The sequence below is a fragment of the Rhinolophus sinicus genome, chromosome 12 (genome assembly GCF_057876585.1).
Source record: "Rhinolophus sinicus isolate RSI-liver-muscle chromosome 12, RSI-T2T, whole genome shotgun sequence".
Classification (NCBI taxonomy): Eukaryota; Metazoa; Chordata; class Mammalia; order Chiroptera; family Rhinolophidae; genus Rhinolophus; species Rhinolophus sinicus.
Window position 1 is genome coordinate 19,782,840 of NC_142512.1, and position 15,137 is coordinate 19,797,976.

The following is a 15,137-nucleotide window of genomic DNA, read 5'->3' on the forward strand; positions in this document are numbered from 1 at the left end:
AAAGCCCAAAGGCCATCCAGCCTCTGCCCTCTGGCGGCCAAATGCCTCAATTCTCAGGGGCTTTCCCAGTACTTGTTTCAGGGGCAATGTAACACCTGTTGGGGTGATTATGTGGGTCAGTCAGCCTCCCTGTCCCACCTACAAAGACCACAGGGCTCAAGGGCAGAGCATGGGTCTGGTTCCTGTACCTGGGACCTGCAGGAGATCAACAAACTTTAACTGAATGAATGTTACTTTGGAAGTGGCCTGATGAGCCGATGTGAAGTAGCGATGAACTATGATCCCAGCACCCTGGCAGGGAGGGGGAGATCCCAGACAGGCTGGGAGGGCTCCAGGTTCCCAGTGTGCTTCATCAGGTAAGACTAGCTCAGACAGGTGTGAAAGGGGGGATGGGCCAGAGGACAGGGAGGGCCAGCTGTGCAGGGGGCTGAGGGAGTCTCCCTACTTCCTACTTACCTCCTTCTCAACTCAGATAAGCTAAGGAACCCCCCTGCACCTTAGTTTCCTCATCTACAAAATGGGGGGTTCCCCTCGTGGTTGGAGTTAGGTGGCAATGAGGCCCACGGGCTCCCAGCATAGCACCTGGCACGTGAAAGGAGACAGTCTCCTTCTCTTTGCAGCGGGGACCAAAGACTCAGGAGGGGAGAAATGAGGAGCGAGCCTGCTGAGACACGAGGTTGGCAACTTGAGGAAAGCACATCTCTGATTCCAGCAGGGGCAAGGAACACCTGAGAGGCAATCAAGAGCAGGAGAGCCACGAACACACCCAACCCAGGCCTTGAGCGCCATCAGATGGGAGCACGCTGGAACACAATCTCAGATGCTCCCAGCTTTCCATGTGGCCTCTCCATTTACGTAGCACCAAATTCCTTGTTGTATAACCTCAAATCCCAAACGCCAAGTCTTCAGAAGGCACTGAGGAAGGGAAGAGGGGGCAGCGATTCACCCCCAAGCCTGCACCTGCCCTCCTTCCTCCTCCCGGGCCATCGTTTCAATTCCACAAACACCGCGTGAGTACTGGCAGGTGCCCGCCTGGGAGCTGCCAACGGGGACCATGGAGCAAGTAGTAACTGGGCGCCTCCCAGACCGGGAAGGGCTCAGCGACGGCCTGTAAAAGCTTCACAAGGGAGGTGGGGTCTGAGCAGACCTGGCCGGCTCCAGCATTAGAAAGACCCAAGTTTAACTCTCGGCCTCTCTGGCTGGTCTTGGGCAAATTATATCACATGTCTGAGCCTCAGTTTCCTCAATTGTAAAATGATGATCACTGGATGTACTTCATAGGGCTGTGGTTGGACCTAAATGAGACAAGCCACGAGCTCAGAGCAAGTCTAAGAAGCTGTGCTAGTGAAGGGGAGGGGCAGGGGGCAGGGAGGGAGATGAAGAGGATGCCAACGGCGGTCATTTCAACCCTCCCTCACCCTTATCTTTAGCTCCTCCTGCTAGCCGGCATCTGAACCCCTCAATTCAGCCTTTCATTAGACACCCTTTGAGATGTTCTAGGTACCACAGGAAGTACAGAATGAGTCTGATATTGAGTGGTCCCCAGACTTTGCAGTTTACAAAGCGCTCTGCCTCACACCATCTCACAGAAACGTCACAACGGCTGTGCGAGGTCAGGCAGACATTCTCAGTAGCTGCACTTTACAGATGAGCAAACCGGAGCTCAGAGAGCGTGAGTGTCGTCCCCTAGATCACACAGCTAGAAAATGGCAGCGCTGAGACAACACCCAGGTCTTCTCTCTGTCTTGTAGCCCCCTTTTTACTGCTCCTCCCGATAGGGAAGACAGAGGAGTCTTGGTGTCTGGGGAGCAAAACCATGTAAAGCCATGGAACTGGCAGAGGGAGGGATGCCCCACCTGTCCGCTGAGATGGAGAGTCCCTGGCCCTCATTCTCAGGATGAAATCAGGCACTCTCCATTGAACTGAGCCACCAGTGGTGTGGCCCTGGCCCTGCCAGAGGCTTGGGCACAACGAGGCATCTTCAGGACAGAGCATCGGGCTTCACCCTGACACCTTGCGGTGGGAGGTACTGCACAGAAGAACAGGCTGGAGGGGGGTGCGCCGGTGAGGGAGGAGTGTGTGTCCTGCCAACACCACAAAGCTCTGGCTTCCTCTGGGCTTCCACACCTGGCAGAACTAATCCAGCCCCAGAAAGAAGGCTGCAAAAGCAGATTCAGTCATTGTCCAGTAAACATTTACTAGCCTGGGCTTTTGCACTGCTCTTGGCGCCCCACCCCGCGAAAAGCTGTTGAGGGAAGTCTTGTGGGCCCTGTCACCGGGGACTGAGCACCCACAGTGAGCCAGGCCCAATGCTGCAGGCCTCCCTGAGCTAGGCCAGTCTGCCCCCTTAACAACCCTTCAGGTAGTTAGTCCTATTTAGAAATGAGGAAACTGAGGCTCAGAGGGTTTATGACACTTCCTCCAACGTCTCACAGTTAGAGAGAGCAGATGTGTATCTTTCCAAAGCTCATGTTTCTGCCATTCTCTGGGCTGCTGGGAGATCCTGGATGTGTGTGGATGAGATTAACATGTCAATCAGTTGACCGAGTAAAGCAGATTGCCCTCCCCAGTGTGGGTGGGCCACATATAATCAACTGAAGACCCGAATAGAACAAAAAGTACACTGAGTAAGAGGGAGCTCCTCCAGCTCCGTGTTGTGCTGGAACATGGGTCTTTTTCAGCCTTCAGACTCAGACTGAAACATCAGTTCTTGGATCTCAAGCCTGATGGCTTTCAGACTGGAACTTATACCAGTGGCTCTGCTGGTTCCAGACTCAGAGCGGAACCCCAGCTCTCCTGGGTATCCAGCCTGCTGACTGCATGCTTGGGACCTGTCAGCCTCTAATTCCTTATAATCAATCAATATCCCGCCCTCCCCCAGGGGTTATGTTTTTCTGGAGAATCCCAACTAATACAAAGACCAAACCTTGGGCTTCCAGGCACAAGTTGGCTGCATATTTGGGTGTGGAATGCCAAGCTGCCAGAGGCCAGATAATCTAAATATCTAGAACAATTGTCTAATTTGGTCCAAAAATCCCCTCAGTGCCCAAGACCCAAACAGGAAGCCTGGTAGGGAGGGGACCTGCTTGGCGAAATGAGCAGAGCCAAGTAGCAGAAACGTTAGCTTTCATTTTTCTTTCTTCTTTATTTTTAAAGTACTCAGGAAGAGGTGTGTCAATTCTCCCTTGCACCGCAATGTAAACAGCAATACTTGCAGAGTCCACTAGATGGAGCCAGTGACACAGCAGAAAGGGCAAAAATGCAACTCCAGCAGGGAAGGTGGAGGAGGCAGGGGTGCATTAGGCTGTCACCTGGGGTCCCCAAGTTAGATAAATGCTCTCACCCCTATCTTGCATGCCTTCTAATCAGTAGTGTAAAAACCAATTATTGGGTTTCCAAGTACTTTAGTCTGTCACTGTAGCATGTCTGGATTTCAAAGTCCTCAAACCAAGTTATTCCCTCATAAGCCCCCAGGCAAAATGGGCAGCCACAAACTGAAATTAAGTAGCTGCCCGAAGCCTCAGAGCTCCAGGCCAGGCATCTCCCCGTTATGTCTGTGACCCATTGCACTGGACAGTGAAAGCACCTGAACATACCCTTCACCAGGGAATCTAAACATCGATGAATAAAACCTCCAGCAAGGTGGTCATGTGATGAGGGAAGAAACCAGGACAGGAAGCGAGGAGGACGGCAGAGAGGGGAGAATGAAATGGCAAAGATACTTTTCTCTTTAGCGAGCGGCTCTCTTTGGCCACACGTTCTCAACTCTCAGCCAGTGTTCCTGGCCCTGTGTTGGGTCCTACAGGAAATCTTCCTGCACCTGCTCCCAGTGGGGTAAAAGCTTAGATCCCAGGGGATCTCTGAGCCCTGTTGTGGTCAGAGACCTAAACACAGAGATGGGAAGCCAGAGTTTTCTCCTTGCTTCCCCCGTTGCCTTCATTTCAAGTCCCAGAATACCCTCTCCTCCATCAGTAGCAAAAATCCTGCCTGGTATGTCCAAGATGGCTATCTCTCACCTTCCACCCTTCCTAGGATGACAGAGCAACACCCCAGAATCCTGGCTGTGGGGGGCCTGGACCTCACCAACACACTCACCCATCCCCTCCACCTACCACCTGTCCCCACCATCCCTTCCCAAACTTGCACTGCCTGGTAGCCGCTAAGCTCTGCCTCTGTTGCTATGGCAACAATGTGGCTTCCCCCAAGTGGGAAGCTGGTTGCCAAGGCCCTGTTGCCAAAGGCTATAACAGCCACCCTGGTGTGTGAAGAGGGGGTTGAGAGCTCGGCAGAGAGGTGGAGGGTGGCCAAGGAGCCTGGGAGGGAAGGAAGCAGGGGGTTCTCAAGAAATGGTGGCAACCAGGCAGCCGTCCCCAGCCAGACTGGGGGGTGCTGGGCCCTGTAGAAGGGGAACATGTATCTCACAGCATCTCAGTGACTGCTCCTTGGGGGTATTATAGGGAAGAAAGGGGATCCCCGCACACAAAACACACCTGGACAAGCCCTCTACCAAACAGGACTGGGAACTCTAATGGAGTACCCTCCCAATGGAGTAACAGTTTTGATTCTCTCCAACTTCAGAAAAACAGCCCCCAGGAATCCCTCTGTCTCATCTGCTCATGTGTCTCAGACACACGCATACAATCTAGGCCCAGACACAACCAGTCCCTGGCCAGCGACAGCATTAATTATAAGGATTGCAAACCTCCACACATTTCCAGCCCTCTGGCCTGTCTCAGAGCACACACTTAATATCCCGTCAAACGCTTCTCTTTGGAGCAGAGCGTCCATCATTGGACAAGAGGAGAGGGGAACACCATTAGGGCTCCCTCCCTTCCGGAGTCCACAGAGGAGGGCTGGAGGGGGCCCTTGGTCCTCAAGGAATGTTACAGAAGCAGTTCCCCCCACCCCATGGTGAGCACTGAGTCCCGCCTTGGTTTGCTGAGCGGGCATCTGTACATTTATAGCCCGCAGGTCACAGACGCAGCCACTGCCCAGCCCGGGCCCAGAGAGAAGAACCAGTTCCTTCCCTAAGGCCCCGTCCTGCTAGAGGGACTGAAAGAGGAAGTGAGGGTGTCCAGCAGGGAGGGGGAGCAGATGGTTGAAGAGGAGGCAGAGAGAGCAGCAGGTGGTGGGAGAGGAGCCTAGTCTGAGAGGGGCTGAGGACTGGACTGCGAGGATAAGGGCAGCCACCCTGGCCAGATCCACATGTCCCCAGTCCTGCTCGCCAAGTAGTGTCCCAGGCAGAGCCTGGCCCGTGACACCGATGCCTGCCTCCACCCTCCCCGAAAGCCCTCTCTTCCCCAAACCCAGAAAGAAAAGCAGGTGTACCTACCGTAGGTGCCAGCCCCTCAGGTGGGGTGGGGGAGATGCTGTCCCCGCCGCCCTGGTTGCGGGCGCTGAGCTGGGGCGACATGGTGGGTGACTCGTCGATGTACGGCATAGTCTCTGAGCCCTCTGGGGGCCCCTTCTGCTCCTCATTCCCCTCTGCGTCGTAGTCGTCTGCCCCGTAGCTGAAATCTGAGACAAGGAACAAGAAAGGCCACTGAGAGTCTTCCACCAGGGCTGCCAGGGACTGGTAGCGCAGTGGGCGCCTGCGGCGGCCCCCGGCGGCCATGACCCTGGCCGCAGCATCCACGGCCCAGCCCGAGCAGGGGCTGTGCGGGGCCCAGGCTTCGTGCGGGGCTGAGCAGCACCAGCAGGGACGGGTAGCAGTTCAGGGGCTGCTGGGAGCTGGGAAGGAACGGCTCTGCTGTTGCCACCCGCTTAATAGCATGTCGGTCGCGTATTTCGAGCTGCTGTTTCCTTTGCCTCCTGCCTAATTCCAAGTCTAAAAATGAACAGTGGGAGCAGGAGGCAGGACGCTTCCAACTCTCCTCTCTGAGTCACCATTTTGCTTTTTATAGGGAATAAGGAGGTGGGGCGGGCCGAGCGATGTCACTTCCTGAGCTCCTCCTCCTAGGGTACCATTTGTACACTGAGCCCAATCCCTGGGGGGGGAGGGGCAGAGCAGGTTTCGGGGTGGGGGTTGAGGAACTGCACCCAAGGGAGCCCTCACCCCTCTGAACAAGGCCCTGTGCAGGATGGAGCCCAAGGCTGGCAGAGTGTGGGCGAGAAGGCGGCACAGAGACCTGGCAGGGACACGATTGAACACAGACTTCTGGAAAGCCGGCATTGACTTCTATCACTTCAATGGAGGCCTCCTTCAGAGGAGGAGGGCAGAAAAGGCGGTAGGAAGTCCGGCTGCTACGGACCCCCGTGGCTGCTAGCACCACTCAGCTCCAGAGCCCACGCACGACACCTCTCTCTTCCGATAGCAGGCTGAGCTCCTGGGGGCACAGGGCAGCACCTCAGAAAGGCCCCCGGTCAAAGCCCACCAGTGGGGGTCTCTCCTTCGCCACGACGTGCCCAGCACCCACGGGCCCACGTGCAGCAGGACCTCGGGACACTCGTGTGGAGGGAACGAATGAGCAGAGAAATGCACGGTTCCTCTCAGGTCTGAGGCTTGAGCCAAGGTCTCCACTGGGACCTGGCTCCTCCTCCTGTGTCACAACACACCAGCCCCGAGGCAGCCGGCAGCCTGAGAATGGTGTCAACGGGTCACTAGGACGCCGGGCCGCAGCCACACTCAGTCCAATCTGGCCCTTTGGCAGCCAAGAGCTTCCCCCAGCCTTGCTGCACCTGCTCCCGCCGACGTCCTCTCCAGTCCCTGTGTGGACAGTCCGTTAAGCTGTCAGGGAACATGGGATATTTTGTCCCAGGATAGGCCGCACGTGAAGAATTACTTGACCTAGTGATCAGCCACTGAGATGTGTGTATGCCACGTACCCGGCAAATAGGGCCCACGGCCGTGGAGGATACGGGCCTGTGTCTGAGGCGGGTAGGGGGTGAGCCAACTCGGCTATTGCCAGGGGTCGGGAGGGAGAAAGACCCGCAGCATCCATTCTGCCTGAGTCTGGCACTGTGAGGGGGCTGCCTGTTTGCTGAGACCTGTCCACATGGGAGAAGCACCAGGAGGAAGAAATGAAACATCATGTTAACCTGCCATGTCGCTTCCAGGAGGCTCCACGCTGCCCTGTGACTGCCCGAAGTCAAGGCTAGGAGTTGGAGCGATGGTGAACTCTGGCGTGGCCAACAGTTCAAATTCCAGCAGGCCACACTGGCTCTCCCGTACACTGACCAATTCCCAGGGGTCAAGGACCAGATCCCTCACTCAAGACCTTTAACAACAGCAGAAGGGACAGCAGGGAAGGTGATGAGGCTCACGTGGACCCCTGGAGCTGCCTGGGTCACAGCAGGGCGAGAAGGCCTCTGCCCCACCCCCCTACAATGCCATCTTTTCCCCCTCGGAATCTCACTAACCTTCCAGAGATATCTTCTAGAGAGAGCCCTCCTTGTCAGCAGACTCACCAAAGAGGAAAGGGAAGGGTGCCTGAGAGTGAGGTGCTAGCCACAGGAGCGGGCAGGCTCAGGGGGGGAGGCAAATGCCCACAGAGCTCTCTGCAAACAGTCCTGGATACCTCTGCTTTCATTCCATCCTCCAGAAGACCCTGACAGCCCAGACAGCCAGTCAGAGACCCAGGAGGACCCTACCAGGAAGAGGGACACAGAAAAGACAGAGAAAACAACCCTCAGAGAAGGAAGGAACCCCGGGACCTTGGGAGGATGGAAATCTGCCAAGCACGGGCTTCGGATGATGGAAGGCCCCAGATAGCAGTGGACCATGGCATGGCCTCCAGGTCTCGAAAGAGAGAAGGCAGAGAAGGCCGCTGACAGCCAATATCCATTTCCCTCATAGGAACATAAATCTCATTATATTTGGAGTGGCAGTGTGCCAAGCGGCCAGGGAAAAGACTACTTTTCCTAGTGCTGTGGGCCATGGGATAAAGTTCTGGCCAATGAGATGTTAACTGGATACTTCAAGAAAGGCTGCTAAAAGAGATTGTTCTAGCTGAGAAGTATGCTTTTGGGGTGTGTGTGTGGGGGGTGCCTCTTCATGTTTCCTCCTCCTGTTGCCTGTTTGGAAAGCAGATGATACGGTTGGAGCCCCAGCAGAAATATGAAAGCATGAGGAGACAGAAGCCAGCAGTGAAGAGAGCTGAACAGAAGGCTAGGAACCTGGGCTGATAATGGTACAATGAGCCCGCATACCACCCCAGGACTGTCTACCACTGGACTTCTTTTACATGAGGAAAAAAATGCCTCTGTTATTTAAGCCGCTGTTATTTAGTTTTTATGTTATTAGAGGAACTCAAATCTTATTGTAACAGATCCAGATGGTTTTCCTTGATATGTTGTCTGGGTGCTTTCCTGGCTGCCATCTCTTTTTCTTCTAAGTCTCCTGGGTGGAATCCTCTTTTTCTTCCCACCCCTTAAAAAATTGGTATTCCTTACATATCCTTACAATAGAGGACTGCTCAGCAATGACAAGGGACAAACTACAGATACACGCAACAACATAAATAACTCTCACAGACTTTCTGCTAAGTGAAACAAAAGGGCACATCCTATATGGTTCCACTTATATGAAGTTCTAGAACCAACAAAACTAATCTGTGATGAAAAAAAAAGTAGCGGTTGCCTCTGGGGGTGGGGTAGAGATAGGAAGTGACTGTAGGGGGCAGAGGCAACTTTCTGGGGTGACGAAAATATTCTGTATCTTGGCAGGGATTTCAGGTACACAGGTGGATGCATTCATCAAATAGTACACCTCAGATTTGCGTGTTTCACGAAATATTGAACTCTAGTGAATGAAATCATGCTTAACATATTGAAGAAACGGGTACTGATGTCGGCAACTTACTCTGAACCACATGAAAAAAATAAGACAGGTTGGTGACGTTCAGAGGGATGAATAGATGTGTGATAAGACAAGCACAGAAAAACGATAATTATAGACTCCAGATGATGGATACACGGGTGTTCTCTGTATCATTTTTTAAACTTTTATGTACGTTTGAAATTTTTCATAATCAAGTGATGGGGAAAAATTGGTGTTCCCCCAGGCTTCTGTCACTCATGCTCTGCTCCCTCTCCCCAGTCTTATTTAAACGCCAGGGAGAGGTGTGAGCTGCATCTCTCTGATGGTTTCCTGAACATCTCCACCTACTATGCCAATCACTCAAGTTGGAAACCTAGGAGACACTCTAGATTCCTCATCTCCTACACTCTGAACTCTCCCCATTTCCCATCCTCCTCCTGGCCCTCACTAACTCTTATGAAGACAATTCCAACATTCTCTCCCCATGACAGCCAGACTGCCGTTCTGACCGTGTTCCTCCCCTGGTCAAGATTCAACAGCTCCCCATTCACTTCAAGGATACAGCCCAAACTCCTCAGCTCGACACCCTTCATGGTCAGCACCCGACTCTACCTTTACAGCGTCCTAGTCTGCTGCCTTGTAATAGAATATCAGACATCTTCTAGGTCCCTGTGTTTGCTTGAATAGTAGCCCCCACATGTATGTGTCCAAATCCTAACCTTGGTTACCTGTGAATGTGACTTTATTTGGGAAAAAAGTCTTTTCAGGTGTAATTAAATTAAGGATGAGACCATCCTAGATTAATCGAGTGGGTCCTAAATCTGATGATGTGTCCTTACAGGAAACAGAAGGGAAAAAGACACAGACACCCAGAAGAAGGCCATTTAAAGATGGAGGCAGAGACTGGAGTTCAGCTGCCAAAGCCAAGGAATGCATGGAGTCACCAGATGTAGGAAGAGGCAAGCCAGAATTCTCTCCCTAGAGCCTTAGCCGGAGCATGGCCCTGCCTACACCATGGTTTTTGACTCTGGCCTCCAGACAGAGAAAATAAATTCTTGTGGTTTTAGGCCACAAAGTTGGTGGGTTTTCTTGTTTGTTTGTTTCTTATTTTTACAGCAGCCCCTATGAAATTAATGCAGTCCCCAAACACACAACACTGTTTCCCATCGCTGGACCTTTGCACATACAGTTCCTATACCTACAATACCCTCCTAATCCTTTGTCCAATCCAGTGGAATACTTTTTTTTTAACTTTTATTTATCTAAGTGTGTTTTTCTTAGACCCATCAGCTCCAAGTCAAGTAGTTGCTTCAATCTAGTTGTGGAGGGCGCAGCTTGCGTGGGGATCGAACCGCAACCTCGTTAACAGAGCACCGGCTCTAACCAACTGAGCTCACCGGCCGCCCCTGGTGAAACTCTATTTAGCCTTCAAATCCAGCTCAGGTACACCCTTCTCCTGGGAACCCCTGTCTCCTGAACATCTAAAGCACTTTTGCAAACCAATGAGAAAAAAATATGAATACCTCAACTTTCTAAATGAGTTAAAGGAATGAAAATTAACAAGAGAACTACTAATGGCCAATGTGTGTGTATTTCTTTTCTTTTTTCTTTTTTCTTTTTTTTTTTTTGCAATTTTCCTATCAAATCACAAGGATTAGAACAAAAATACCGAGAATTGTTAGGGAACAGACACTCTCAGAACTTCTTGGAGGGTTTGTACGACTGGCACAACTTTTCTGAAGTCAATTTGGTAACTGGCATCAAAAGCTTTAATAGTTGGTACAGCTTTTAAACCCAACCTAATCCACGACTGAGTCATAAGAAAGTAATTCTAAATGTACATAAAAATAAAGTTTCAAGGTTATTAATCATAGGGCTGTTTATGCTTATGATTAATTATAGGGGTTGGTTGAGTAAATCGTGGTATTTCTTCAAGATGGACTACTATGTGACCGTTAAAAATTATATGGATGATAAAAAAAATATGAATGATGTACATTACCTGATTAAGTGAAAAAGGAAATGAATGTATGTACAGTATAACGCTATGTTTGAAAAGAATAGAAATGTTTGTATATGCATAGAATAAAGCCTGCAAGGCAACAACACAAAACAATTATAAAGCATTTAGATTCTGGGACTTTGGAAGAAATTAATACGGGGTTTCTGCTCTCTAGGACACTAGCGGACGCTGCTTGTCTCCTACTCAATATCCGTCTTCCCTTCTTCCCTGCTTACCTCACTCTGGTTTTATATGAGGCGGCAATGGACCCAGTTCCAGGTAAGATACTCATTTTCTCTGCCTTTCTTACAACAAGGAATGGCCATGTGACATCATTCTGGTCAATGAGACCCAAGTGAAATACGACGGGACCTCTGGCAAGGCCTTTGCTTTGAAAATTAAAAAAGGGCCTTCTCGCCTTGAACGCAGATACGATCACAGGAGCTACAGTGGCCGTACTGCTGCCATGAGGAAATGATCGCAAAAGAACGAAGACATTTCCCTGACGCTGTTGAGCTACGGAGCCACACTAGAACCAGCTCACCTCATTTCCTGCCACGTGGGAAACATAAGCTCGCACGGTGGGTTTTCTGCCCCTTAAAATGAACACATGCCCAAGTGATACCTTTACAGCACAGCAGAGGAAGGTAGTCCAATAAGCAACAAAACATTCTAGATGCTATGACAGAAGTACCTCACAGGTGATATGACAGAAGTACCTCACAGGTGAGACAGAGAAGAGGGAGCAGCCAACAGTGTAAGAGGATGGCTAGAAGGGCTTGGGGGATACTTGAAGTTTCTCACTGTGGCTAAGAGCAAGGATGCCGGGGTCACACAGCTTAGGTTCCAATCCAGGCTCCATCGCTTCCTAACCTCTTCGTACTCAGAAGAGTGCCTGGAACAAAACGGCTTCTTATAAATGGATCGTGGTTAAACCGATGAACGTGAAAGAAGATGACGCAGGGATTGAGCGTACAGAGCTGCTGCAAGGCTTAAACCGGAGAATGCAAAGCACTTAGCACATGGTAAGCACCCAATAAATCTCAGCAGCTATTATTATTAATTGCATCTTGAAAGATGTGTAGGTGCTTGCCAGGCAGATGGGGGACGGGAGCAGAGTTCTAGGCAATGAGAAGAGGCTTGGCAAAGGCACACAGTGTGAAACAGCAGGGCCCCTTAAGGGGACTATAAATAGCCCGGCACGGCTGGAACTCTATGTGAGCAGGAGGGTGAGGAGGCAGCGCGCCGTGGAGAAGTGGGTAGAGACCAGCACAGAGGGCCTCCTGGGCCAAGCTAAGAGTCAGGCAGGACCCAGGCAAGGGCCACTGATCTGGATCATACCCACGGTGGGGTCTTGCTCGCTACATCACTGCCGAATATCGCTAACTTTAGGTAATTCCTCCCAATGCGTATGTTGACTTACAATGTAGGCAGAATGCTGGGACCTCCAGCTATCCTAGGGGTCACGCAGATTGGGACCACACGCCATTATAGGGTTACCTATTCAGAGCCAGTAATGGATGGAGCATGTGCCAGATGACAGGTTATGAGACCACCAGTGACAGACCATGGAGACGTGCTCTTTTTGGGCAATGTGAAGAGTTGGCCTGTGGGGGACAGGTTCAAATCCAAATGACTGACCCTCATTTCTACCATCTTAAACTCTGGCAGGCGCAAAGTAGAGGCACACAGGTGTCAAGCTATGTACCACCTTCCCCTGAGACCGTCTAGCACCAACGACCAATGGACACAGCCAGACTATATCCCGGTACTCCCGGCCTCCAAAACCGATGCTGAGGGCAGTTTTGAGGATCTTTCCAACCTCTTCTTGGACACTGTAAGAACCTGTGGGTGCAGGATAAAGTTCTAGGTGTGGCGTGGTCCTGCCCTCCCAGCAGGGGTGGTACCAAGGCTAATGTTAGGTGATAAACTTATTTTCTGCCCTAGAACTGATGGGAGTGGGGGCGGGGGGACCTTGGGAGAACAACGGAGGGAAGCCCAGGCCTGACCATCATTCCCACTGAAGCAGCATCAAAAGTCTTCAGAGAACATCCAAATTCTCTGTGTGCCACACGCGGCATCAGGCGGTGACAGAGTAACAGTGCGCAGACTCCATTCCTGCCCTCCAGGACCTCCCAGTGCAGCCCACGCATGCTCACGTCACCTGTGCCAGGCCTGCGCTGTGCACTACCTCACAGCAACCTTGGGACAGACGGATCTTACAAACATTATGTTGAGCAAAACAAAGCAGACACAGAAGAGCACGTGCCGTAGGATTCCATTTACATGAAGTTCAAGAACAGGCAGAACAAATGGACGGGGACAGAAGGTCACGGCTGTGGCCCTGGGGGTGGGCGGTGGGGGGCAGTGGGCGCTGACAGGGAAGGAGCATCAGGGAACTTTCTGGGGTGCTGGAAACATCCTGTATCTGGGGGGTGGTTACACGCTGTATGCTTTAGATTGGGGCACTTTAAAAAGTTTTGTTTTGTTTTTTTAATTTAAAAACCAAGTAGGTAGTACCATTATGACGCTCACTTACAACTGAGGAAGTGAAGGCTTAGGGGGTTAAGTCCCTTGCCCAAGGTTTAGTGGCTAAGTGGAAAATTGGATCGAACACAGCCGGTCGGACTCCAGGACCTGTGCTTTGACCATTATACTATGTAGGACTCGTGCACGCAGGAAAAACCACACAGGTGGGTTGCTCTCCGGGCCCCCGACTGGAAGAAACAACCCGGGTCAAAGCCAGAGGAGGAAAAGGTCCGTATGGCGAAGAGTCTGCGAGTGGCAGGACAGACGTGAGAGAGGAGGGGAAGGAAAAGGCCCTTCTCGGCGAGGGGAACAGTGTTGCAAAGGAGTGGGACCGGATTGCACCCTTTTGTTCAGGGCACTGATGAACCCACCGGTGGAGCTGAAGCTGAGGTCCCAGGAGCTGTCCTCCTGTGTGGGTAGAGTCCTCCCAACTTGCCATTCCTGTCACTAACGCCCAGAAAACGATTCCACTCCCTGCTCAGATCTGCCCAGGACGCCGGGCACTGGACTGAGGCCTGCATGGAGCCGGCTGTCAACCTGTGCACACGTGGTTTCCTGACGGCAGCCTCTCTCCCAGGAGGTGCAGAGATCGGTCCCTTTTCCAAGTCCCCTAAGTCCTCCAAATTCCTCCTCACATGAAGCTGGGTCTTCTCTACATTCCCCGCAGGCCAGCTCAACAGTTCGGGCCATCTGACAACCCCTACAGTGACTCTAGTCTCCTTCCCACAGCTGAGGGGCACACAGGGCTATGCAACTTGGCCTCCCCCCCCCCCCCCCCGCATGGTACAAGCCAAGACCCCAAGGCAGACATGGAGTCCAGGGTCTTCTCGCCACGCAGAGCTGAGCTGCTGTCGAACCGGGAGAACTGGGTTTATCAGCCCTGCAGATTGACAGCTGGCTCTGAGTCTCCTCTCTTAGCTTCAGCGTCTCATCACTGAGACAGGGATAACATAGGCTGGTTGTGAGACATTAAATAACATCGCGTAGGTTAAAGAACTTGGGAAGCGTCTGGCAGAACCGTTCTCAGTAGAGATTGGCTGAAGGAACAGGAGAGCGGGATCTTCAGGGGTCTGTGAGCACAGATGACACAGGGGATACCATCAGGAGCCCCTCAATTGTGGGTACCAAGTGAGGCGTCCTGGGGCCAACATCTTTCCCATGGGACAAGCCACCTCCTTCTCTGTACCCCTTGCTCTATAACTGATGGAAGAGGGGGTGGGGAGCCAGGACAGCAGATGATGGAGGGCGTGGGCTTTGAGTCAGATTCAGGTTCCAATCCCTGTATTACCACCTAACAGCCATGTGACCTAGGGCGAGCTACTTAACCTCCCAGACCTCAGTTTCCTTACCTATAAAATGAGACTAATACACCATATCTATACCACAAGAGTTTTTTGTGGGGTTGCAATGAGAAAACATACGCAAGCAAGGCACCTGGCCCAGGGCAAGTGCTAAGTAAACAGTAGCTATTACCACTACCACCCTGGTCCCCTTCCAGAGCAGTAAGTGCCCTCGGGGATCTCCTAGTCCTTGAAAAACAAAAAAACAAAACCAGGGCTTTGGAAACACAGCCAGGCTAAGCTCTGCCAAGCCTTCCTCCCTCAACTTCCTCGGTCAGCCTACATTCCTTCAGTAGTCTCAGCATCAAGCCAGACATCTCAGACCCTCTGAGTAGTTTAAATCTTAAACGTTAAGACACCAGTTCCATCCTACGCTGCACACTGGAATCCCCTGGGGAATTTAGAAATGACTGGTGTCTGGCTCCCAACCCAGAGATCCATATTGAATTGGTGTGGGGTGGCCCAGGCAGCAAGGCTGCTAAAAGCTCCCCAGGTGACTCTCATGGAT

At 51.9% G+C, this 15,137-nt stretch overlaps 1 protein-coding gene across 5 annotated transcripts in view; it reads right to left on the minus strand.

Annotated features, from left to right (window-relative positions):
- ABR (ABR activator of RhoGEF and GTPase) overlaps positions 1 to 15,137 on the minus strand; it is a 173,598-nt gene that overhangs the window by 89,255 nt on the left and 69,206 nt on the right. For all 5 annotated transcript variants that reach the window (XM_074320133.2, XM_074320134.2, XM_019739466.3 and 2 more), the window contains exon 2: positions 5,333 to 5,517. In XM_074320133.2, the coding sequence (XP_074176234.2) occupies positions 5,333 to 5,517 (185 nt within the window). The remainder of the gene's footprint in view (positions 1 to 5,332; positions 5,518 to 15,137) is intronic.